General features: G+C 41.7%; 1 protein-coding gene across 2 annotated transcripts in view; it reads left to right on the forward strand.

Moving 5' to 3' along the window:
- ift172 (intraflagellar transport 172) overlaps positions 1-27570 on the forward strand; it is a 291193-nt gene that overhangs the window by 23216 nt on the left and 240407 nt on the right. For both annotated transcript variants that reach the window (XM_043682226.2, XM_043682236.2), the window contains exons 5-6: positions 12440-12505; positions 20687-20766. In XM_043682226.2, the coding sequence (XP_043538161.1) occupies positions 12440-12505; positions 20687-20766 (146 nt within the window). The remainder of the gene's footprint in view (positions 1-12439; positions 12506-20686; positions 20767-27570) is intronic.

Below are 27570 nucleotides of genomic sequence, written 5' to 3' on the forward strand. Positions count from 1 at the left end.
GTGATGCGTTCTTCCTGTCAGATGTAGGAGTTTAGGGAGAGTTTCCATGTTATTGATGCTTATGTCTGTAGGAAGTGCCTTTGGTTGCGAATCCTATCAGATTGTATGGGTCAGTTGGAGTGGCACATAGAGGCAATAAGGAATTTACAGGAACTATGCGGTGTGATCAATGGCAATTATAGGAAGGGAGAAAAGTTGCATATACAGTCAGGTAGATGAGTTAACTCCAGGAAAGGTATGAGAGATAGGCAGGAAGTGCAGGAGTCTCATGTGGCTATCCCCAGCATAATCTTACATTAACAGCACAGATTTGGAAATATGCAGCAGCTCTCTGGCAGAGCTATTCAATTCATGTCCTACTTTCCCCCCCACAGCCCTGGAATATTTATTCACTTCCTTTTGAAACTTGTGATTAAATCTGCTCCCCCTGCCTTTCCAGGCAGCACCCTTTCTGACGGTACTATCTCGCTGTGTAATCAAATGTTCTGCAGCTTCTGGGGTTGAGAAACATATCAGCCATGATCGATGGGCCAAATGGCCTAATTCTACTCCTAGATCTTATTGATAACTTTTTGTTCCTTTTGCCAATTATCTTAAAGCTGTTGTCTCGAATTATCAATCCTTCTGTCATTTGAAACAGTTTTTCCTTGTTTACTCTATTACAATTGTACAAGATCTTTAACAGTTATCAAACCTCCCTTTCATCATCTCCATTCAAAGGAGAGCAAGCCAGTCTGCATGGGGAATGAAGCACAACCAAATTTCTGGTACTGAGAATGGCTCTCATTTAATGAGGGATACGTTGGGTTCCAAGCGATCGATTGTGATAGGGGACTCTCTCTAGACAGAGGCACAGACAGAAGTGTCTGTGGCCAACAGCGAAAAATCAGAATGGTGTGTTGTCTCCCTGGTGCTGGAGTCAAGGATATCTCTGAGAGGGTGCAGAATTGTTCTCAAAGGGGAGAGGGACCAGCAGGAGTTCGTTGTACACATTGGAACTAATGACATAGGAAGGAAAAAAATGAGATTCTGACGGGAGAATATAGAAAGTTAGGCAGGATTTTTAAAAATGAGGTTCTCTAGGGTAGTAATATCTGGATTACTCCTGGTGCTATGAACTGGTGAGGGTAGGAAGAGGAGGATAGAGCAGATGAATGCATGGCGAAGGAGCTAGTGCAGGGGAGAAAGATTGACATTTTTGGATCATTGGAATCACTTCTGGGGTAGAAGTGACCTGTACAAGAAGGTTGGATTGCACCTGAATTGGAAAGGGACTGATATACTGGCAGGGAGATTTGCGAGAGATGCTCGGGAAGATTTAACTAGTAAGGTGGAGTGGGACCGAAGGAAATTGTGAGGAAAGAGATCAATCTGAGACTGGGACAGTTGGGAAAAGGAGCGAGTCAGATAGTCAGACGAGGCAGGACAAAGGAGAGAACAAGATAGGACTGATAAATTAACGTGCATTTATTTCATTGCAAGAAGCCTAATGGGCAGGGTGCAGTAACTCAGGTCATGGTTAGGAACATGGGAACTCGGATATCAAAGCAATTACAGACGTGACTCAGCGATGGACAGGATTGGCAGCTTAAATGTTGTAGGATATAAATGCTATAGGAAGGATAGAAAGGGGTGAAGGAGAGTAAGGAGAATAATGCTTTTGATAAGGGATGGAATTGCTGCAATACTTAGGGACGATATTTCTGGAAAACATCCAGGGAAGTTATTGGGTGGAACTGACCAATAAGAAAGGGATGATCAATCTATTGGGATTGTATTATAGACTGCCAATAGTCAGCGGGAAATTGAGAAACAGATTTTAAAAATAATGATGGAAAAGGATAGACCAGATCTAAAAGTTGAAGATCTAAACTGGAGAAAGGCCAATTTTGACAGTATTAGGCAAGAACCTTCAAAAGTTGATTGGGGGCGGATGTTCGCAGGTAAAGGGATGGCTGGAAAATGAGAAGCCTTCAGAAATGAGATAACGAGAGTCCAGCAACAGTATCTACCTGTTAGGGTGAAAGGAAAGGCTGGCATTTGCAGGGAATGCTGAATGCTCAGAGAAATTGAGGTTTTGGTTAAGAAAAAGAAGGAAGTGTGTCAGATATAGACAGCAGAGATCATGTGAATCCTTAGCGTATAAAGGCAGTAGGAGTATATTTAAGAGGGAAATCATGAGGGCAAAAAGGGGACTTGAAATACCTTTGGCATTTAGGGTTAAGGAGAATCTAATGGGATTCTATAAATATATTAAGGACAAAATGGTAAATATGGAGAGAATGGGGCCCCTCAAAGATCAGCAAGGCAGCCTGTGTGTGGAACCGCAGGAATTGAGGGAGATACTAAACGAGTATTTTATGTCACTGCTTACTATGGAGAAGGATATGGAAGATATCGAACATAGTGAAATAAATGGTGACATCTTGAAAAATGTCCAAATTACGGAGGCGAAGGTGCTGGATGTCTTAAAATTCATAAGAGTGGATAAATCTCCAGGACCTGATCAGGTGTACTCGAGAACTCTGTGGGAAGCTAGGGAAGTGATTGCTGGGCCTCTTACTGAGATATTTGTATCATTGATAGTCACAGGTGAGGTGCCAGAAGACGAGAGGTTGGATAACGTGATGCCACTATTTAAGAAAGATGGTAAGAGAAAGCCAGGGAATTATAGACTAGTGAGCCTGACATCGGTGGTGGGTGGGCAGGTTTCAGAGGGAATCTTGAGGGACAGGATTTATATACATTTGGCACAGCAAGGACTGATTAGGGATAGTCAACATGGCTTTGTGCGTGGGAAATCATGTTGTTTGAGTTGTTTGAGTTCTTTTGAATAAGTAATGAAGAGGATTGATGAGGGCAGAGTGGTGGACATGATCTATGTGAACTTCAGTAAGGTGTTGGACAAGGTTCCTCATGATTGGTTAGCAAGGTTAGATCTCATGGAATACAGGGAGAACTATCTATGTGGATACAGAATTGGCTCGAAGGTAGAAGACAGAGATGGTGGTGAGGGATTGCTTTTCAAACTGGAGGCCTGTGACCAGTGGTGTGCCACAAGGATTGATGCTGAGTCCACTGCCTTTCATCATTTATATAAACGATTTGGATGTGAACATAGGAGGTATAGTTAGTAAGTTTGCAGATGACACCAAAATTGGTGATGTAGGGGACAGCGAGAAAGCTTACCTCAGAGTATGATGGGATCTTGATAAGATGAGCCAATGGGCCGAGAAGTGGCAGATGGAGTTTAATTTAGATGCAAGGTGCTGCATTTTGGAAAGGCAAATCAGAGCAGAACCTATTTACTTAATGGTAAGGTTCTGCTGAGTGTCGCTGAATATATCGACCTTGGAGTGCAGGTTCATATTTCCTTGAAAGTGCTGTCACAGGTGGATAGGATAGTGAAAAAGGCATTTGGTATGTTTTCCTTTATTGGTCAGTGCATTGACTATAGGAGTTGGGAGGTCATGTTGTGGCTGTACAGGACATTGGTTAGGGCATTTTTGGAATATTGTGTGCAATTCTACTTTCCTTCCTCTATTGGAAGGATGTTGTGAAACTTGAAAGGGTTCAGAAAAGATTTACAAGGATGTTGCCAGGGTTGGAGGATTTGTGCTGAGGTGTGATCTTATAGAGGTTTATAAAATTATGAGGGGCATGGATAAGGTAAATAGACAAGGTCTTTTTCTTGGGGTAGAGGAGTCCAGAACTATAGGTTTAGAGGGGAAAAATTTAAAAGGGACCCCAGAGGCAACTTTTTCATGCAGAGGGTGGTCGTGTATAAATGAGCTGCCAGAGGAATTGGTGGAAGCTGGTAAAATTAGAACTTTTAAAAGATATCTGGATTGGTATATGAATAGGAAAGGTTTAGAGGGATATGGGCCAAGTGCAGCCAAATGGGATTAGATTAGGTTAGGATATCTGGTCATCATGGACGAGTTGGACTGGAGAGTCTGTTTCTGTGCTGTACACCTCTACGACTGTAAATGGTTATGGTCACAAATAAAGCTTTATTGGAATAGAGAAGGAATCAAAATGTTAAAGATAAGAGTTGGGATGGAAATTACTTTTGCATAGTGTTTTTAGAAATATGGGCGAGCAAAAAGCACTTCACAACTTTAAGAACATCAGAAGTGTTATTATTTTAATGTGGGAAAAAGAGCTATTTTGCACATTTCCGTATTTCTTAAACAGCAATCAGAGGGATGATCAGATAACCTTTGGTCTTTGATGTTGTATTAGGAAGATGTTAGAATATACGAAAATCTATGATTTTTTTTATGTATAGTGGCATCATGCATGTTACAGTGCACGTAGGATTTTGATTTAATAATTTTAGGGATTCTTTTCAATGTTCTGTTCTATTGTCTTCTATTCCATTCTGTTTCATTCAAATGATGGTGTCAGTTTGGATTCAAGCCAGTTGGTGAGGAGAGAAAAAAATTTTTTTTTTGTCAATGTATTTTATTGATTCCTTACCAATCACTCTTTCCAGTTTCTAGTGTTTCAGGCGTGCCCTGTATATAGAAATGTTCTTTAAATATTAATAACCGCCACCTACTTCTTAAATTTAAAGGCTTTAACGAATGTACCCATGTGAATAACCAGACATTAACAGATGGTGAAATATTTCTGAATCATTTATTTGTAGTTTCAGAACTAGAATCTGTAATCAAACCCCAAGAATAGAGCTTAAGCTCACATTCTAACTTGGAGAAGGAGATTAATCCCTGTAAAACCCAAGTATGATTGCAGTTGTATGCCATTTATTTTAAGACAATATAAAGGACACAGCACAGATTCAGTCGTATACTGTTTGGAAAGAGTAAAATTTTAAAAATGCTTTAATATTTAAACCATTTTTGGAACAGTTGGGATTGGATGATTAGATCGGATATCTAAGGTTATAAAGACTAGAAATAGACTGCTTTTCATGTTTGTAGAAGCTAGAATAAGGACACTGTAATAAGATCAAAAGTAGCTAATTTCAGATGAAGAAATGGATCTGGAATAAGGGCAAATAATGTAAATAATTTAATATCAATAGCAGGCGCTATATTGCTCAGGAGGAATGTGAAGTTGTGTGTTAAGTTCATCAGTAAGGTGGAGTAATTATGTCAATGTATAAAAATTGGTTTGAAATATGATTGAAGGATATTGGGGAAATGTATAAAAAGATATTGAAGTAGGGTGGGCACGTGGCCTTAGAAGTTTGGGGAGGATAAACACCAACATGGATTTACTGGGTATAATACCCTGTTTTTATATACTGAGCACAGGAACAGGCCTTTCAGCCCTCCAAGTCTGCACCAGCACATTTTGCCTTTCCATATTAAAACTATTTTCACTTACTGGATCCATATCCCTGTATTCTCTTCATATTCATGTATTTGTCCAGGTGCTGCTATTGTGTCTGATTCCATAATCTCTTCTGGCAGCACATTCCAGGCAATCGACAGCCCTTAAGTGAAATAAATGGGCTTGCACATCTGTTTTAAACTCTCTGCCCCCCCCCCCCCCTCCCGCTCCTGCACCTTGAACCTCTGTCTGCTGGTAATTGACCACTCCACCCTGGGGACAAACCTTATTTGCAATCTTCTAAACTTCTACCGGATTGCCCCTCAACCTCCTGTGTCCCAGTGAAAACATACTCAGTTTATCCAATCTTTCTTTGTAGCTAAAATCACCCCTACCAGGCAGCATCCTAGTAAATATTTTTGTACTTTCGCCAAAGCATCCACATCCTTCTTGTAATGGATGCAAAACTGGATGCAAAATTCCAAGTGTGACCTGACTGAAGTTCTATAAACCTGCAGCATATCCTTATTCTCAATGCCCCTTCCAATGAAGGGAAGCATTCCATAAACCTTTTTTACTACCTATCTCCTTGTGCTGCCATCTTCAGTGATCTGTGGACCTGCGCACCCAGAACCCTTTGCATATCAATACACCTTCAGGTTCTGCCATTCACTGTATAATTTCCACCTGCATTTGACTTTCCAAAATGCATCTCCTTACACTTGTCTGGATTAAACTCCATTTGCCATTTTTCTACTCATGCCTCAAACTGACCCTGCAGTATCATCTGACACTCCTTCTCACTATCTGTAACTCCACCAGTCTTTACTAATTTACTAGTTGGACCAGTTAAGTTTTCCTTCAAATTGTTGGTGTGGACCATGAACGGCAGAGGTATTAGCATTGATCCCTGTGGCACATCATTAATCATAACCCTCCATTTTGAAAAGCTTCCTCCCACCCGCTACTCTGTCTCCTATGACTAAGCCAGTTTTGTATCCATCTTGCCAGCTCACCCCTGAGAGCATGTGACTTCATCTTTTGTACCAGTCTGTCATAAGGGACCTTGTCAAAGGCTCTAGTGAAGTCCATGTAGACAACATCAACTGCTTTTCTCTCATCAATCATCTTCATCACCTCTTCAAAAAACTCAACCAGGTTAGTGAGGCATGACCTCCCTCATGCCAAATCATGCAGTCTATTGCTAATAAGTCCATTTTCTTCTAAATACACATAGATCTTGTCCCTGTGAATCTTTTCCAATAATTTCCCTACCACTGATGTGAGGCTCACAGACCTGTAACTTTCAGCATTATCCCTGCTACCCTTCTTAAACAATGGGACAACATTGCCTCTTCGCCAGTCCCCTGGGACCTCCCCTGCAGCCAAATTGGATACAAAGGTATTTGTCGATGCTCCAGCAATTTGTTCTCTTGCTTCCTCAGTAGTCTGGGATAGATTGCATCAGGACCCAGGAATTATCTACTTTAATACTTTAAGATGCACAACACCTCTTCCTTTTTAAAAGCAAGTTGGCTTAGAAATTCCATACTCCCTTCCCTGAGACCATTCTCCACCAATTTCTTCTCTTTGGTGAATACTGACACAAAGTATTCATTTAGGACCTCACCTACCTCTTCTGGCTCCACACATAGATTCCCTTCTTTGTCCTTGAGTGGGCCACCCCTTTCCCTGGATAACATCTTGCTTTTTATATATGTATAAAAAGCCTTGGGATTCTCCTTGATCCTGTTTGCTAATGGCTTTTCATGACCCCTATTAGCCCTTTTAATTCCTTCAAAGTTCTTTCCTGCTTTCCTTATATACTTCAAGATCTTTGTCAGTTCCCATCCTCCTTACATGCACCTCCCTTTTCTTTTTGACCAGAGTCATAACATCCCTGGTCACCCTGTGTTCATGTAACTTGCCGTACCTATCCTTCATTCTCACAGGAGTGTGCCACTCCTGAACTCTTATCAACTGCCGTTTGAAATCCTCCCACATGTCTGATGTGGATTTATCCTCAAACAGCTGCCTTCAATCAAAATTCTCCAGTTTCTGCCCAATATTGTTGTAGTTAGCCTTCCCCCAATTTAACACCTTCACCTGGGGACTGCTGTTATCCTTCTTCATGAGTATCTTAAAACTCATGGTATTATGGTCACTACTCCTGAAGTGCTCCCGCACTAAAACGTCACTCATCTGGCTGGGCTTATTTCTCAAAACCAGGCCCAGTACAACCCCTTTCCTGGTTGGACTGTTTACATACTGTGTCAAGAAACCCTTCCGAAGGGTCCTTACAAATTCTGCCTGGTCTAAACCCTTAGCACGATGTGAGTCTCAGTCAATATAAGGGAAGTTAAAATCACCTACTACAATAAACATGCTGTTTTTACATATTTCCAAAATCTGTCTCCACATTCTCTCCTCTATCTCCCACTGTTGTTGGGAGGCCTATAGTATGCCCCCAGCATTGTGATTTCACCTTTCCTATTCCTGAGTTCTACTCCTATTGCCTTGCTGCATGAATCCTCTGACGTATTCTCCCTCAACTTGGAGATCCTCCCTTACTAGTAATACAACTCCTCCACCCCTGTTACATCTCTTTCTATCACACAGATGGAGGATGCCTTTAGAGGCAGGCCTGAGGTGACAATCGAGACCAGTTGATGGTTTGGCTGGTAAGGCTGAATCGTCCATTTACCGGGGTATCAGCTCTGTTGTAATGATGAATGTCATATTTTCAAACTCTTGCTCTCTCATCATATTTTTCCGGCCTGTCTAAGTATTACAGATGCTGGATTCACAAGCCTAGAGCAAACCTATCTGCTTTCCCCAGGCCTTATCTTCCCAACTGCGAGGAAACCTAGAACGAAGGCCTGAACTCCCACCCTGCAACGACCCAAAACAGAATAAAGCCAGCGCCTGCAGTGACCTGACTCTGAGGAGGCACAACCCAACCCGGAACGAAACCAGCCCTTGCAGCAACAAGAGCCTGGGCTGGTCAGGCTTTCCCAGGAATGGCAACTGATCTTAAGGGAAGCAGACAATGTGGAAGACTGACATAACCAACTCCAGTACCCTCCCATAGAGCCTGTAGTAGTGGCCTGTAACCAGGACCCCATCGGGAACAGTCGGCTTGCATTACCAATGCCTGGGAGACACGCCGCCCTGCAGGTGAAACTGAAACAAAGCAGTTTCAAGTCTCCACTTCCCAGCATACTTCTGGCAAGCATCCAAGCCATTGAGAGCAAAATGGATGAACTTAAAGCTACATCTGCTTTCCAGAAGGAATTGAGAGACATGGCTCCCTCCTGCTAGACTTAACTGTGCCTTACAACCTGAGGGTTTCTCTAAACATTGCATGGACTGCACCCTATCCTCTGGTAAGGCAGGGGGTGGTGGAGTCTGCCTCCTAATCAACACCTCAGTCCAAAGCTGTGCAGGTCAGGTGAATTGGCCATGCTAAATTGCCCGTAGTGTTAGGTAAAGGGTAAATGTAGGGGGTATGGGTGGGTTGCGCTTCGGCGGGGCGGTGTGGACTTGTTGGGCCGAAGGGCCTGTTTCCACACTGTAAGTAATCTAATCTAATCTAATCTAAACCTCCTGGTGCTCAGATGAGGTGCCCCTGGTGAGTTACTGCTGTGCGGACCTAGAATATCTAACATTGAAATGCCATCCCTAACACCTGCTGCGTGAATTCTCCTCTGCCATCCTGACACTCCATGCGGAAGCGGACAGTGCTCTGAATGAAATTTATACTGTTAGAAATAGGAATACCATGAAGCCTTATACATTGTGGTTGATGTTTTCATCCAAGTCAGTCTCAAAAAGTTGCTACCAAAATGCCACCAACAGATCTCCTATCCCACCAGGGGCATGGATATTCTTTACCAATGCTACGCAATAATCAAAAATGCCTACCGCTCCATACCCCATCTGCACTTTGGAAAATCAGATCACAATGCTATTTTCCTCCTCCCAGTAGTGAGAACGTGTGGACCCAGTACAGAAAGTAGTACAGTATTGATCTATGGCAACCGAAGAGCTTCTGTGGGAATACTTGGAACTGGTGTACTGGTCCTTATTGAAGAATTCACTGGCCAACTCAGATGAGTATGCCAGAACTGTCATGGACTTCATTAGCAACTGTGTAGAGGACTGCGTGCCAAAGAAGTTAATTTGTATGTACCTAATTGGAAACCATGGATGAACCAGGAAATCCATTGTCTACTGAAGACTAGGTGTACGACATTCAAGTCAAATGACTGGACCTTCACAGGAAATCCAGATACGACCTCTACAAGGCCATTAGAGACAGGCGAAAGTGAGGACTACAGGTGCTGGAGATCAGAGTCAAGATTAGAGTGGTGCTGGTAAAGCAAAGCAAAGCAGGTCGGGCAGCCTCCGAGGAGCATGAAAATTGGCGTTTCGGGAAAAAGCCCTTCATCAGGAGCAAATGCCAAGAGACAATAATGGACTAAGTTAGAGACCCAAACTAACCACATAAACGCCCAATGTCTTTGGCAAGGCTTAAACAAAATTACGGGCTGCAAAATGAAGCAGAACAGAATAGCCGACAAGAAAAATCCCTCCCTGATGCGCTCGGTGCACTTTTACGCTTGGTTTGAACAGAAGATCAGTGAAATGGTGTCACCTGCCCCGATAGCCTTGGATGCATGCCTCAATCATTGCTGTAGATGTCAGCGTGGCCTTCTTGAGAGTGAACCCATGGAAGGCAACTGTCTCAGGTGGAGTACCTGGGCATGCACTCAGATCCTGTGTGGATCAGCTGCTGGGAATATTCACTGACATCGTTAACCTGTCTTTGCTACAACCTGAAGTCCCCAGCTACTTCAAGAAGACCACCATTATCCCCGTACCAAAGAAAATGTTGATCTTGCTTTGTGCACCTCCTGTGCAGTGTGAACTGTCTGCCTCACTCTGTCTAAGCAGCCTCTGAACTGTATGTCCTTGTTTGCTCTGATCTGTCTGTTCTGCTTGCAAACAAAGCTTTTCACTGTACTTGAGTACATGTGACTACAATAAATCAAATAAAAATGCATGCAATGTGCCTTAATGACTACGGCCTGTGGCTCTGACCTCAATAATTAAGCAGTACCAGAGGTTATTCGTGGCTCATACCAACTCTCGGCTGCCAGCCTGCCTCGATCCCTTGCAATTTGCCTACTGGCGCAACAGGTCCACAGCAGATGCCATCTCCCTAGCCCGACACCCACCTCTGGAACATCTGAATAGTAAGGATATCTACATCAGACTTCTATTATTGAAAACAGCTCTACCTTCAATGCCTGTAATCCTAACCAAACTAATTTACGAATTCCAAGAACTAGGTCTCTGTTACACTTTCTGCAACTGAATTCTTGACTTCTTAAGCCACAGACTGTGATCAGTGAAGATTAGGCAATAGCTGCTCCTCCTCGATAATTCTCAACAACGGCATCCTGCAGTGATGTGTATTCAGCCCCCTACTGTACTAGCAGTGCACTCATAACTGTGGCCAAATTTTCTCCAAAGTGTATGTACAAGTTTGCTGACAGCACCACCACTGTAGTCGGACATCAAGCAACGATGAGACAGAAAGAGAGTGCTTGGACATGGCGCAAAGATAAAGGTCTGTCCATCAATGTCAATAAACCTCAAAAGCTAATCATCGACTTCAGGAAGCGAGGAGGAGGGCTGCATCAATGGAACCAAGGTGGAGATGGTGAAGAGTGTCAAGTTTCTAGTAGTGATGATCACTGACAATTTATCCATGTTGATGCGACAGTCAAGAAGGCACAACCATGCCTCTTCTTCCTCAGGAGGCGAAGGAAATTTGGCATGACCATTAGGACTCCCACCAACGTTTATCGGTACACCATTGAAAGAATTCAATATGAATGCATTACGACATCGTATGGCAACTGCTCTGCCCAGGATCGTGAGAAACTACAGAAAGTTGTGAACACAGTCCAGTCCATCATGTAAACAGACTTCCCATCGATTGACTCCATTTACACTTTCAATGTCCAGAAAGATGACCAATATCATCAAAGACCTCTCCCACCCCAAATATAATCTCTTCTAACCTGTTCCGTCAGGCAGCAGATACAAAAGCTTAAACACACGTACCAACAGGTTCAAGAACAGTTTCTTCCCTACTGTTCCTGCACTGCTGAATGGACCTCTCAAGTTTCAAATCTAATGTTGATCTTGCATTTTGTGCAGCTTCTTTGCAGCCATAACTTTGAATTCGTCGCTATGTTCAATCACCCTGTGAACTTTCATGTTATGATCTGCCTGTACTGCACACAACAGAACTTGTCACTGCACTTAGGTACGTGTGATAATAATAAATCAAATAAAATAAAAGTCAAGATATCCCATTTCCTCCTCCATGGCCATATGTATCATGTATAATCTTTCATGCAGTATCCATAATGGGCTCAGGTGCCCATTCTTGAATTGAAAGAGGAAATAAAATCTAGACCAGCTCTGAAAAATGCCCATTCAAAGAAATTATTTTTATAAAAATCAATTTCCCTCAAGTGGTCACTATACACATTAAAGACCAATCATCCTTCAATAAACTGTTAAACTGCTAATCAAACTTCCTTTGCAGCTCTCTGCAAGTAACAGTAGCCCCAAAGCTTTTAAACCTTTGCCAAGCATTCATAATAAACCCAACTATCAAAACAATCAATTACAAGTGGAAACAACAGAAGATGTTAGAACTGCAAAAAAGATGGCTTTTTTTAAACAAAACCTACCAAAGAAGTACACATGCTGGAAGTAAGAAACAAAAACAGAAATTACAGGAAAATCTCAGCAGGTCTGGCAGCATATGTAGAAAGAAAGCAAAATTAATATTTCAGGTCCAGTTCTGAAGAAAGGTCACTGGAATAGTTTGGATTTTTCCTGGATCGTTTCAGCATCTGTGAACATAATTGAGCTCAATATTCTTGACAACGGTTTAGCAGAAACTCAGTAACTTTTTAATCTTCTAACTGCAGTCCATGCTGAAATGTGGTAATCTGTTAGCTTTTTGACATTTTAGTTTGATGAGCAGTGAAGTCCTCAAATAATGTATTTATTTTTGTGTTTACAATTTCAAAGCTTTTGTTTTATTTTTCAGAGTGCTGTTACGTGTCTAATTTGGCCAGCAGATCAAGCAATTGTTTTCGGATTGGCTGAAGGAAAGGTATTTTCAGTAGTTTATTGTACTTTTCCGAACAAGGATAAAAACAAATCAGGTAGATAGTATTAATATATTTAGATTTTTTGCATACATGAGAAAGTAAAGGTACATAGGGATAGGATAGCAAGATATAATTGTTATGTATGAATATCCATTATGTCAAGGGAGATCATTAACTTTTAAACAAAATTAAACTTGGACTCCCAATTATTAACTGAAATAATTATGCTGCAATGTTTCATGTTTTAAACAAAAATTTTCACTGTCCAAGAATTGCTCACTTAATGCTATATATATTTCATAAACTTTATTATTTAAATCTCAATGGGTCACCCCCTGTTTATTTTACTTCATTCAAGAGTTCCCACTATCCCTTAAAGAATGTCAATTGTTCCTTCACCTCTTGGTTTCAAATCAAGATGTGCTACAGCTTTCAAGAATTTACTTAAATTCTCCTCCGTGTTCTCACTATTCTGAGGTATATTTGTGTGGGTCTTCATGCAAGCTATGGGCTAAGAAACCTTCCAATTATTTTTGAGCATCTCTTCTTGGCAGACAATCCTAGTGGAGTTTATGTATCCCTACCTTCGTGCTCTATGACTCCACTTCTTTGATCGGCCTTTGCTTCCAGTCTGCAACTGCATTAAGCATTTTGGCAGTTTCCCCCACCTTTGCCTGCTTCCAAGAAGTTCCAGTTTCAGATATAAGCTGCATCTTTCAAAAGTGCTCCCAAGCTAATGGTTTGTTTCACAAAACATACAGAAAGAGTGAAAATAAAGGCTACCTCCATTTATAACTTAGATCTATGGCAATGTAGCGTACCTGAAATGCCATAGGTAGTGGTTATCTACAATTAAACCATACCTCCATCTTCTAACTCATTCCTTAGTCCAAAAATTAAATCTGATGACTTTCAGACCTTTCCTTGTTTTCCCATTGCTTTTAAAACTTACTTGAAATGGGATGCAGATAAGTAATTTGAACCTCTTATGAAGACAACTGCAGTCATCTCCCCTCCACCAAGATACTCAGAAAGAAAACATTTGCTTAATGTTTTCTTCATTCCAAACCTAACAATATTTAATGTACACAGGCCACCCTTGAAGACAACTACTTCAGATCTATTTATTGATGTGGGACACTTTTAACTGTATGGTTACGTTTCTCTTGACAATACTAGTGGGAAACTTATACACTGTATTTTAAGTAAGTTTTAAAAGCAATGGGAAAACAAGGAAAGGTCTTAGATTCTGATGTGTTTTGAGAAAGCTACCAACAGAAGGCTTGTGAAAATTCTCCAATTTCTCATAAATGAACCTATATATTTGCGTAATACTAATACTCAACAAATGACAAAATGGTAGGAAGTTCAGAGGAACAGAGTGTTTGTCCACTGATCCCTGAAGGTGGCAAGGTGGGTTAACAGGGTAAAAAGGCATATGGAACATTTACCTTCATCGGACGTGACATAGATTAGAAGAGCAGGGAAATCATATTGGAGTTGTGCAGAAATTTGGGAAGGCCATAGTTGGAGTACTGTGAGAGGCTTTGGTCGCTGCACTATGGGAACGATATGATTGCATTGGAGGGGGTGCAAAGAATATTCACCAGGATGTTGCCTGAGATGGAGCATTTTAGCTATGAAGAGTAGCTGGATAAACTCGGATTATTTTCTTTAGAGCAGTGAAGGCTGAGGGAGACCAAAGGAAGGTTTATAAGAGCATGCACAAGGTGAATATAAAGCAACTGTACCCCTTAGTTGAAGGTCAGTCAGAAGGGGGTATAATTTTAAAGTGAAATGCACAAGGCTTAGAGGGGATTTGATGAAAAACCTTTTCAGCAAGAGGGTGGTGGGAATCTGGAATGCACTGTCTAGGAGGGTAGTTGCATTTGGAAACCTTACAGCCTTTATAATGTAGTTGGATGAGTAATTAAAGAGTCATAACATTGAAAGCTGTGGGCTGATATGAGAAAGTGGGACTGATGTAGGTATTAGTATATTTTTGATGGCGCGACTTAATGGACTGAAGGTGATCTTGGCTGTCCTCATAGCTAATACCTTTCAAACCAGGCAACAACCTGATTAATTGTTTCTGTACCCTCTCTGAAGCCTCCACACCTTTCTGGTAGTGTGGCAATATGAACTGTACACTATATTCCAAATGTGGCCGAACTAAGATTCTATACAACATGCTGCAATATGACTTGTCAATTTTTATTCTTTATACCCTGAATGAAGACAAGCATGCTATATGCCTTCTTAACTAACTTATTTACTTGTGTTGCCACTTCGAGGGAATTGTAGATCTGTACGCCTAGATCCCGCTGTATGTTGATGATACTAAGGATTCTCCCATTTACTCTAGATGTCCCTCTTGTATTAGATCTCTCAAAATGCAGCACTTCGTATTTGCTGAATTCAACTCTATCTGCATTTCTCTGCCCAAATCTCTAATTGATCTATACCCTGCTGTATCCTCTGGCGATCCTTCCAGTCACCCAGTCTTTGTGTCATCCAGAAATTTACTAATCAGATCACCTATGTTCTCCTCCAAATCATTTCTTTGTATTACCAACAATAGAGGTCCCAGCACTAATCCCCGCTTAACACCACTGATTCATTTTACCAGCTCACTGCGGATCTGTATGATTTTGCCTTTTATATCAGCCTGCCATGTGGGACTTTGCCAAAGGCCTTGCTAAAGTCAATGCAGATAATATCTCCTGCCCTGCGCTCATCAATCATTTCTCAAAAAACTCAAATCAAGTTTGTGATGCACAACCTTCCCTGCACAAAACCATGATGCCTATTGCTGATATATCCATATTTTTTTCAAATGTCAGTAAATACTACCCCGAAGAATCTTCTCCAATAATTTCCCTCCTACCTGATGTAAGGCTCACTGGCCTGGAATTTCTTGGATTATCTCTGTTGTCTTCTTAATAAAGGAACAACATTGGCAATTCTCCAGTCCTCTTGGACCTCTACAGTGACTAAAGAGGATACAAAGATTTTGTACAAGGCTTTAGCAGTTTCCTCATCTGCCTCCCTCAGGAGTCTGGGATTAATTCCATCAAGTCCCAGGGATTATCTGTTTTAATGCTTTTCAAAACCTCCCAACATCATCCCTTTTTATATACTGACATGCCCAAGATATTCAACATACCCCTCGTGAGGCTCACATTCCACCCTATTTTTCTCTTTCTGAGTACCAATAAAGTGTTTTGAATTCTTAACATCCTAGTAAATTTCCTCTGCACCCTTTCCAAAGCTTCCACATTTTTCCTATAATGTGGTGACCAGAACTGTACGCAATACCCCAAGTGGGGCCGCATCAGAGTTTTGTACAGCTGCAACATGACCTCATGGCTCTGAAACTCAATCCCTTTAACAATAAACGTTAACACACCATATGCCTTCTTAACAACCCTATCAACCTGGGTGACAACTTTCAGGGATCTATGTACATGGACACCGAGATCTCTCTGCTCGTCTACCCTTCCAAGAATTTACTATTAGCCCAGTACTCTTTATTCCTGTTGCTCCTTCCAAAGTGAATCACCTTACGCTTTTCTTCATTAAACTCCACTGCCCAGCTCTGCAGCTGATCTAAGTTTCTCTGTAACCTACAACATCCTTCTGCACAATCCACAACTCCATTGACCTTAGTGTCATCTGCAAACTTACTAACCCCTCCTTCTATGCCCTCATCCAGGTCATTTGTAAAAATGACTAACAGCAGTGGCCCCAAAACAGATCCTTGCAGTACACCACTAGTAACTGAACTTCACGATGAACATTTCCCATCAACCTTCTGTCTTCGTTCAGCTAGCCAATTTCTGATCCAAACTGCTAAATCACTCTCAATTCCACGCCTCTGAATTTTGTGCAATAGACTACTGTGGTGAACCTTATCAAATGCCTTACTGAAATCTATATACCCCAAATCAACTCTCATCTACCTGTTTGGTCACCATCTTGAAGAACTCAATAAGATTTGTGAGGCACGACGTACCCTTCACAAAACCGTGTTGACTATCCCTAATCAACTTATAGATGATTATAAATCCTATCTCTTATAATCTTTTCTAACACTTTACTCACAACCGAAATAAGGCTCACTGGTCTAGAATTACCAGGGTTGTCTCTACTCCCCTTCTTGAACAAGGGAACAACATTTGCTATCCTCCAGTCTTCTGCCACTATTCCTATAGACAATGACGACATAAAGATCAAAGCCAAAGGCCCTGCAATCCCCTCCCTGGCTTCCCAGAGAATCCTAGGATAAATTCCATCTAGCCCAGGGGACTTAGCAATTCTGGAAAGTGTGAAAATAGATAACACCTCCTCCTTGTTAACCACAATCCCGTCTAATCTAGTCTAATCTGTATCTCAGTATTCTCCTCAAGAACATTGTCTTTTTCCAGTTCGAAGACTGACAAAAATATTCATTTACTGCTTCCTCTATCTCCTAGGACTTCACGCACAACTTCCTTGATTGACCCTAATCTTACTCTGGTCATTTCTTTTATTCCTGATGTACCTATAGAAAGCTTTAGGGTTTTCCTTAATCCTATCTGCCAATGACTTCTCATGTCCCCTCCTAGCTCTTCTTAGCCCTCTCTTTAGGTCTTTCCTGGCTCACTTGTATCTCTCAACTCCTTGCTTAACAATTTGAAATCTATGGATTAGTGGTCCAGCACCAATAATCCAGAAGGTCTTCCAGCACCACTAATCCAGAATCTGGTTTCCAGCATCTGCAGTCATTGTTTTTACCTAGTTGATTTTAACACTACTGCGAATCCTCTTGCAAGAATGCCTGCCTTGAAGAAGTTTTCCTCCTCTCTCTACAAGAATCTCAGGGTGTCCCTCTCCCACTGCAACTCCCAGGTACTCTATGCTACTTTCTCCCCACCCCCACCCTCCTCTATCTTATCTCTCCACGCTTCAGGCTGTCTGCCTTTATTCCTGATGAAGGGCCTTTGCCCGAAATGTTGATTTTACTGCTCCTCGGATGCTGCCTGAACTGCTGTGCTCTTCCAGCACCACTAATCCAGAATCTGGTTTCCAGCATCTGCAGTCATTGTCTTTACCCAATTTGAAATCTGTGACTAAGGGACACATTGAAAGAGTTAGCAGCTAAAGCAGAATTTCATAAGGATGAGATGCTCAAAGTAATTGCCAAGCATTTTGAGTTAAAAGAAAGAAAACTGACATTGAGATGTCACTGCTAGAATTAGCTAGAATTCAGTTTAAAATCTTTTTAAAAATGCTGAATTAGAAATGAAAACTGATTAAAATTAAAGAAAAACAATGGAAAGGGAAAAGAAAAAAGGAAAAGGGAGCTGGTTATAAGAAAGCTGAGGAGGAAGTAAATCAAGGAGAAATTATTTAAAATTAAATTTAAAGAGCTAGAACTCCAAAAAGAGAGAGAACTGAGGCAACATCACATTGAGAAAGGACAGCTTAGATTAAATGAAGAAAGAAAAGGAAACAGTTCAGAGGGTAATCCTGTTTTCAAAGAGGGATTTGATTTAACTACAAGTCCACATTTTGTGCTTACGTTTATAGACATCACATGACAAAGGAGCAGCGCTCCAAAAGCTTGTGATTTCAAATAAACATGTTGTCTTATAACCTGATGTCGTGTGACTACTGACCTTCAGTATTACTCTGGAGTATCAATCTTGAGTTTTGTGCTGAGGGTTTAGAATGAGGCCTGAACCTGGATCCTTGTGATTCAAAGGTTAGTGCTTCCAACTGGCATGTACTGAGCTACCAACTCAGAAAGAGTGAACTAATTTTGTTCCTGTTATTCAGTGAAGAGAACTTGCTACTAAGCCAGCCATTCAACTATTAATTCAGATAAATGCGAGATGCCGCATTTTGGGAAAGCAAATTTTAGCAGGACTTATACACTTAATGTTAAGGTCCTAGGGAGTGTTGCTGAACAAAGAGACCTTGGAGTGTAGGTTCATGGCTCCTTGAAAGTAGAGTCGCAGGTCGATAGGATAGTGAAGAAGGCGTGTGGTATACTTTCCTTTATTGGTCAGAGTATTGAGTACAGAAGTTGGGAGGTCATGTTGCGGCTGTACAGGACATTGGTTAGGCCACTGTTCGAATATTGCGTACAATTCTGGTCTCCTTCCTATCGGAAAGATGTTGTGAAACTTGAAAGGGTTCAGAAAGATTTACAAGTATGTTGCCAGGGTTGGAGGATTTGAGCTATAGGGAGAGGCTGAACAGGCTGGGCCTGTTTTCCCTGGAGCGTCGGAGGCTGAGGGATGACCTTATAGAGGTTTACAAAATTATGAGGGGCATGAATAGGATAAATCGGCAAAGTCTTTTCCCTGGGTTGAGGAGTCCAGAACTAGAGGGCATAGGTTTAGGGTGAGAGGGGAAAGATATAAAAGAGGCCTAAGGGGCAACTTTTTCACACAAAGGGTGGTACATGTATGGAATGAACTGCCAGAGGAAGTGGTGGAGGCTGGTACAATTGCAACATGGATGGGTATATGAACTGGAAGTGTTTGGAGGGATATGAGCCAGATGCTGGCAGGTGGGACTAGATTGGTTTGGGATATCTGGTCAGAATGGACGGGTTGGACTGAAGGGGTTCCATGCTGTACATCTCTATGACTCTAAAACTATACAAGTAAATGGTGTAAAGTATTCATATAATTTTGAGATTCAGGTGAATGGTTAACATTATTAAAACGTAACTGTACAATTATCATCTGATTCAAATAAGTTAGTTACGGTAAGTTGCCTGTAAATTTTTTTTAATATAAGACAGACTTCACAGCTTTTGTTGTTGTGGTTCTGTTCGCCAAGCTCGGAATTTGTGTTGCAGACGTTTCGTCCCCTGTCTAGGTGACATCCTCAGTGCTTGGGAGCCTCCTGTGAAGCGCTCCTGTGATGTTTCCTCCAGCATTTATAGTGGTTTGTCTCTGCCGCTTCCGGTTGTCAGTTCCAGCTGTCCGCTGCAGTGGCCGGTATATTGGGTCCAGGTCGATGTGTTTGTTGATAGAATCTGTGGATGAGTGCCATGCCTCCAGGAATTCCCTGGCTGTTCTCTGTTTGGCCTGTCCTATAATAGTAGCGTTGTCCCAGTCGAATTCATGTTGCTTGTCATCTGCATGTGTGGCTACTAAGGACAGCTGGTCGTGTCGTTTCGTGGCTAGTTGGTGTTCATGGATGCGGATCGTTAGCTGTCTTCCTGTTTGTCCTATGTAGTGTTTTGTGCAGTCCTTGCATGGGATTTTGTACACTACATTGGTTTTGCTCATGCTGGGTATCGGGTCCTTTGTTCTGGTGAGTTGTTGTCTGAGAGTGGCTGTTGGTTTGTGTGCTGTTATGAGTCCTAGTGGTCGCAGTAGTCTGGCTGTCAGTTCGGACATGCTCTTGATGTATGGTAGTGTGGCTAGTCCTTTGGGTTGTGGCATGTCCTCGTTCCGTTGTCTTTCCCTTAGGCATCTGTTGATGAAATTGCGCGGGTATCTGTTTTTGGTGAATACATTGTATAGGTGTTCTTCTTCCTCTTTTTTTGCAGTTCTGGTGTACTGCAGTGTGTTGTGGCCCTTTTTGAACAGTGTCTTGATGCAACTTCTTTTGTGTGTGTTGGGGTGGTTGCTTTTGTAGTTCAGGACTTGGTCTGTGTGTGTGGCTTTCCTGCATACCTTTGTGGTGAATTCTCCGTTATGTTCACTGTACCATCACATCTAGGAATGGGAGTTGGTTGTCCTTTTCTTCCTCTCTAGTGAATCGGATTCCTGTGAGTGTAGCATTGATGATCCAGTGTGTGCTCTCTATTTCTGTGTTTTTAATGATTACAATGATCACAGCTTTTATGTTGTGAATACAATATGCACATTTGGAAGACATTTTCTGTTAACCTTTCCAGGTAAGTGAATAAGAAACATATCGTTTTACCTCTACCTTAAGAAAATACTCAAATAGACTTAAGTAATTGGTCATTCTTAACAGATGCATAATACTTGAGTAAGAGTCTGAATGAAGTTGTACCATCGTGTTGTTTCGAAGATAATTATTTTGGTGATACTTTTCCTGAATAAATGAACACAAACTGAAGTAACCTTCTTCTAAATATTCATGTGTTCATAAAATCAATGTTTTTAAATATATTCTCTACTCTCCATTAATACTGTTACTACTTATTATAGGTTCGTTTAGCTAACACAAAGTCAAACAAGTCTTCAACCATTTATGGAACAGATTCCTATGTAGTTTCATTGACTTCAAAGTAAGTGCTGTTTTCTTTGTCACTGCCAGACATCCTGTTAAGGAGGAGGGCTTTTCTTTGTCATGTTTATGATATTGTAAACTTAACTCTTTATAAATGGCAAGGGGATTTTATTTTGGATGCTGCACTTCCCTGCCCCATTCTGATCATGAGGTTCAGAGTGAACATTTGATGAAGGAATTGATATCGTGTTTTGCAAGCCTCTTGATAATTATTTCTTCAATTGTTTTGAATTCTTTCCTGGTATTTTTCTGTTCTTTAAGGGTTCTTTCTGTTTTTGGTTCTCTAAACCTTATGTATGTTTCGTTTCTGTTTTTGACTAAGCTCTCAATTTGTTTTGTCGCTGAAGATTTCCGAACCTTGCCATCCTTATCCTTCATTTTCATATGATCATACTGGTCATGAACTCTAATTTAATGGCCTTTTAAGATTCTGTTAGAGACAAAACAAGTGCAAAGCCAGGCCTAGTATGGCTCCTTCCCTAGTTGGACTTTTTACAAATTGTTTCAGAAAACATCTGGACACATCTAACAAATTTCTTCTCATCCAAGACCCTGGCACTATGTGAGTCCCAATCAATATCGGCAACGTTAAAATCATATCCCACCCCAACCCTATTGTTTTTATGTTTTTCCATAAGCTGTCTACACATCTGATAATTTATCACCTGGGAGGCCTGTAATACAATCCTATCAAAGAGGTTGAACCCTTCCTAACCCTGAGCTTAATCCATATGGCCTCACTGGATGAACCCTCCAAGGTCTCCTCCCTCCAGACTGGTGTGATAGTCTCCCCTATTGTTCAATATAAAAGGTAACAGAGAGACAAGAGTTGACATTGGACTGCTGGAAAATGAGGAGAAAGTGAGGTCTGCAGATGCTGGAGATCAGAGATGGAAATGTGTTGCTGGAAAAGCGCAGCAGGTCAGGCAGCATCCAGGGAACAGGAGAATCGACGTTTCGGGCATTCCTGAAGAAGGGCTAATGCCCGAAACGTCGATTCTCCTGTTCCCTAGATGCTGCCTGACCTGCTGCGCTTTTCCAGCAACACATTTCCATCTGCTGGAAAATGAGGCTAGAGTAGTAGTAATCAGGAACAAAGAAATGATGAAGGAACTGAATAGGTTCTTTGCATCAATCTTCACAGTGCAAGACACCAGTGGCATACCAGAACTTCCAGAGTCGGGGCAGAGGTGAGTGCTGGTAGCCATCATTAAGGAGAGGTGCTGGGGAAGCTGAAAGGTCTGAAGATGGATAAATCACCCAGATCGACCAGATTATACATGAGCATTCTGAAGGAGATAGCTGAGGAAATGTGGATGATCTTTCAGGTATCATTGGAGTCAGGGAGGTTGCTAGAGAACTGGAAAATGGAGATTGTGACACCTTGTTTAAGAAGGGAGCGAGGCAGTAAATGGGAAATATTGGCTGGTTAGCCTGATCTTGGTTGTTGATAAGATTTTAAAGTCCATTATTAAGGATGAGATTGCGGAATACTTGAAAGTACATGGTAAAATAGGACTGAGTCAGCACAGCTTCATCAAGGGGAGTTATGCAATCTGTCAGAATTCGCTGAGGAGGTTATGAGCAAGCTAGACAAGGGAGAGCCGCTGGAAGAGATGTATTTGTATTTCTGAAAGCCCTTTGACAAGGTGCTGCACAGAAGGCTGCTAAGGGTCCATGATGTTAGGGGCAAGGTATTGGCATGGATAGAAGATTGGCTGACTGGCAGAAGGCAAAGAATAAGGATAATGGAGTATTTTTCAGGATGGCAGCCAGTGACTAATGGAGTTCTGTATGAGTTAGTGTTAGGATCACAACTATTCACGTTATGCCTTAATGACCTGGATGAATGAACTGAAGGCATTGTTCCTAAGTTTGCAGATGACACAAAGATAGGTGGAGGGTTAGGTAATGTTGAGGAAGCTGGGAGGCTGCAGAAGGTCTTGGACAGGCTAGGAGACCGGGCAAAGAAGTGGCTGGTGGAATACATTGTGGGAAAGTGTGAGCTTACGCAATATGGTAAGAAGAATAGAGGCGTGTAGACTATTTTCTAAATGGAGAAAATCTTTAGAAATCTGAAGCAGAAAGGAACTGAGGAATCATTTCAGGATTCTCTCAATGTTTAGATTAGATTCTCCTACAATGTGGAATCATGCCCTTTGGCCCAACAAGTCCACAACGACCCTCCGAAGAGTAATCCATCCAGACCCATTTCCCTCTGACTCATGCACCTAACACTATGGGCAATTTAGCATGGCCAATTCACCTGACCTGCACATCTTTGGACTATGGGAGGAAACCAGAGCACCCAGAGGAAACCCGCGCAGACATGGGGAGAATGTGCAAACTCCACACAGACAGTTGCCTGAGGCTGGAATCAAATCTGGGTCCCTGGCGCTGTGAGGCAGCAGTGCTAGCCACTGTGCCGCCCCAAACATTAATATTCAGGTTTAGGTGAATGCAGTGTTGGTGTTCAAGAGGGATAGAATATAAGAGTAGAAATAAGGCTGCATAAGGCTGGTTATTCTGCATTTGGAAAAATGTCAGCAGTTTGTGGCCCCATATTTAAGGAAGTATATGCTAGCCTTGAAGATGTTCCAGAGGAGGTTTACAAGAATGATCCCAGAGGTGAAGAGCTTGTCACATGAGTGCTTGAGGACCTTGACTCTGTACTCGGAGTTTTGAAGGATGGGGGTTATCACATTGAAACGGGAAGAATACGGAGAGGTCGGGATAGAGTAGATGTGGAGAAAATATCTCCACTAATAGGAGAGGCTAGGACCCAAGGGAAGGGTCCTAGCCTGAGAGTGAAGGGTTGGCCATTTGAACTAAAAGGAGGTGGAATTTCTTCAGCCAGAGGGTGGTGAATCTGGAGAACTCATTGCCACAGAAGGCTGTGGAGTCCAAGTCATTGAGTGTATTTAAGACTAAGATAGGTTCTTTATTAGTAGGGGAATTGAGAGTTATGGGCAGAAGGCAGGAGAATGGGGTTGAGAAACGTGACAGCCATGAACAAATGATGGAAAAGATGCAGTGTCCCGAACAGCCTAATAATGTACGTGTATCTTATTGTCTTGCATGATTATAGCACAAAAGGGGCATAGCTTTAAATTAAGGGGGGGTAGGTTCTTTACTCAACGAGTCGTGAGTTCATGGAATGCCCTGCCACTAGCAGTGGTGGACTCTCCCTCATGGGCATTTAAGCGGGCATTGGATAGGCATATGGAGGATAGTGGGCCAGTGAAGGTTAGGTGGGCTTGGATCGGCGCAACATCGAGGGCCGAAGGGCCTGTACTGCGCTGTATTCTTCTATGTTCTAATTTTGCATCAATGTCAGTTCCGATCATCTTGCTTTCCATGTTCTTGAAGTGTTGGGCAGTGTAGAAAGACTTACTCTGGATTTCACCTTTTCTGTATTCCTGTTAATGTCTGATGTGAGGACTGAATGTAAGGGATAAAATGTTCCATCACAGCACTAGTGTTGTGCCCTCCAATAATTATTTAAGTAACATAATGTTCAAGAAGGAGATCCAGGTTAAAATGATATTTTTGTTTGATTGTATTTTGCTGCTAGGTTTTCATTAAACTGTTTTTTGGTCTGTTTGGTTATTTTATCTTTACCTCCCTTTTCATTGATGGTCAGTTGTTTCTTATTTGACATATCTCTAAACATCCATAGAAAAAAGGAGAAGAGGTAGGCCATTTGGTCCTTTGAGCGAGATCTGTCATTTAGTATGTTCATGGCTGATCATCCAATTCAATACCTTGTTCCCCTTTCTCCCCATGCTATTTGACCCCATTAGTCCTTAAAACTCTATCTAACTCTTCCTTGAAAAGGTTTAATGCTTTGGGTCCCAACTGCTTTTGAAGCAGGGTATTGCACGCTCCCTTCTCTGAGTGAAGAAATGTCTCCTACAGGCCTGCCCATGTCCTTGGACCGTGACCTCTGATTCTGCACTCCCGAGGCTGCAGGAACATCCTTCCTGCATTTATCTTGTTAGTCTTGTTAGTCCTGTTAGAATTTTGTAGGTTTCTATGAGATCTCCCCCCTCAGTCTTCAAAACTGCAGTGAATGTAGTTCTAACCAATCTAGTCTTTATTTATACATCAGTCCTGCCTTCTCACAGAAACAGTTTGGTGAACCTTCATTACACTCCCTCCACGGCCAGAAAATTAATCCTTAGATAAGGGACCAAATCTGCATACAATACTCCAGGTATGGCCTCACAAAACACAGTATAATTGCTGCATGACATCCCTGTTCCTCTGCTCTACTCTCAATATAAAGGCCAATATACCATTGACTTCTTCACCACATGCTTACTTTCAGTGACTGGTATACCAATGTAGAGGGACACCTAGGTTTTATTGCACTACCCCCTTGCCCATTTTTTCATCATTCAGATAACCTTACTACTTTGCTGCTAAAATGGATGACCTCACATTTACACACATTACATCACATCTGTCATGCATTTGCTCACCCAACTTATCTAAATTACACTGAAACATCTCTGGATCCTTATTGCAGTTCATTCTCCCACCTAGCATTGTAGTTTCTGCAAACTTTGAGATATCACATTTAGTTTCCTCATCCCAATCATTAGTATATATTGTGAATAGTTAGGGTCAAGCACTGATCCCTGTGGTCCACACAAGTCACTCAAAAAAGAACCATTCATTCCTAAATCTATTTCCTATCTGCCAAACGGTTCTCTACCATGTCAGTACACTAACTCAATCATATGTACTTCAATTTTGCATCCTAATTTCTTATGTTGAATCCTACTTAAAGCCTTCTGAAAGTTCTGCCTCAAATTAATCTTGCATTCAAGTTGCACTTCTAAATTGTGTGTAGTTCAGATGTTCACTATATGATGTAAATGTATACATTTTTTATGGGTACGGTGGTAAAAGAAAAATAGTACTTGCATTTATAGAGCACTTTTCATGACTGCCAGCTGCTTCAAAGTGCTTTACAATGTATTTGAAATGGTTAATATTGTTGGAGTCTCAGAAATAGCCCTGAAAATGATTACGTAGCCAAGCTATATCTTTCAGGGAAGCGAAAAAAACAGCTATCATCCTCTAAGGTGTTGCCGCACTATGATCCAAAGGAAAGTCTAGCATTGACACCTCCTGGCATCAGGATAGTATTAGCTCATACGTGGCCCAATGGAGAGGAACACCCAATAGCGTATACATCCAGGACTTCGGCTAATGCAAAATATGTTTCAAAAAAATGTAAGTGTGTCTCGGAAAAGAAGAGAGGTTTGGTGGTCATATTTGGAGTCAGATATTTCCATCAGTACCTTTACAATATACATTTATCATAACAGACTAGGTCGAAAAGTGCCACCCATAGCTTCAGGCCGAATTCAACGGTAGGCTTAATATTAAGTGCATATAATTACAAGTTGGAACACCTTGTAGGAGACCAAATAGCATGTGTGGATGTATTGAGCAGCCTCCCGCTGGCAAATAAGACACCACAAGTGATACCATCACTGGAAGAGTCCATAATGGTTTTAAATTTTCTGGATACACTACCAGTCACCAGCTGACAATATTAGACTTTGGACACAGAAAGATCTGGTCCTGGTAAAATTGGAATAGTTTTGGGGTGATGGGGAAAACCAAAGGGCCATCAAAACCAGAATTGAAACCTTTTCGGACCTGGAGAAACCAGAACACAGTGGAGTAATGCACATTATTATGGAGAGCAAGCGTGAATTTCCTGGTTAAAGGTCACCGCCAGCTACTGGCTGAACTTCATCAGTGTCATCTAGGAGTTTCCAAAATGAAGATGTTGGTGAGAAGTGATGTCTGGTGGCCAGAACTGGATGCAGACATAGCTGGTTTCATGGGGCAGTGCTCAGAGTGCCAACAAGGACAAACATTACTGCCAGCAACTCCCCCACATTTGTGGGAATAGCCAGGTAAATTCTTGACTACACGTCTTTTCATGGGCTCAATATTCTCAGTTATTGTGAATGTGCACACATGTATAGAGTTCATTTGTCAAACACAGGAAGGACGATAGAAAAACTGCAAACATCCTTTGTAATACACAGACTCAAGAAGTGTTGGCCACAGAAAATGGGCATCGTTTACTGGCAGGGAATTTGAGTATTTCCTAAAGTCCATAAGACCATAGGACACAGGCAAAGAAATTAGGCCATTCTGTCCATGAGTCTGCTTCACCGTTCAATCATGGCTGATACGTTTTGCAACCCCATTTTTCCGCTTTCTCCCTGTAACCTTTGATCCTCTTGGCAATCAAGAAGTTATGTATCTCTGTTTTAACTATATCTGGCCTCCACAGCCTTCTGTGGCAATGAATTCCACAAATTCACCACTCTCTGGCTAATGAGGATTTTCCTTATCTTCATTCGAAAAGGTCTTTCCTTTACTCTTAGGTTTAGGTCCCTCAGGTCCTTAATTCTCCTGCCAATTGAAACATCTTCCCAACATCAACTCTGTTCAGGTTGTATAGTATTCTGTAAGTTTCAATCAGATCTCCCCCTCATCCTTCCAAACCCCATTGTGTATGATTCCAGAGTCCTCAAATGTTCCTTATATGTTAAGCCTTTCATTCCTGGGATCATTCTCATGGAAGATATAAGGGCAGAGCCAAGGGTGTGGTGCTGGAAAAGCACATCAGGTCAGGCAGCATCCAAGGAGCAGGAGAATCGCTGTTCTGGCGTAAACACTTCATCAGGAAGAGTTTATCACATCGTCCCCATGTTTGACAAATGAACTGTACACATGTCCAGCCACTGAGTGCACATCCACAAAGACT

This window comes from Chiloscyllium plagiosum, unplaced genomic scaffold (genome assembly GCF_037043375.1).
Source record: "Chiloscyllium plagiosum isolate Xiang-an unplaced genomic scaffold, Cpla_swu_hap1 HiC_scaffold_3, whole genome shotgun sequence".
Taxonomy (NCBI): domain Eukaryota; kingdom Metazoa; phylum Chordata; class Chondrichthyes; order Orectolobiformes; family Hemiscylliidae; genus Chiloscyllium; species Chiloscyllium plagiosum.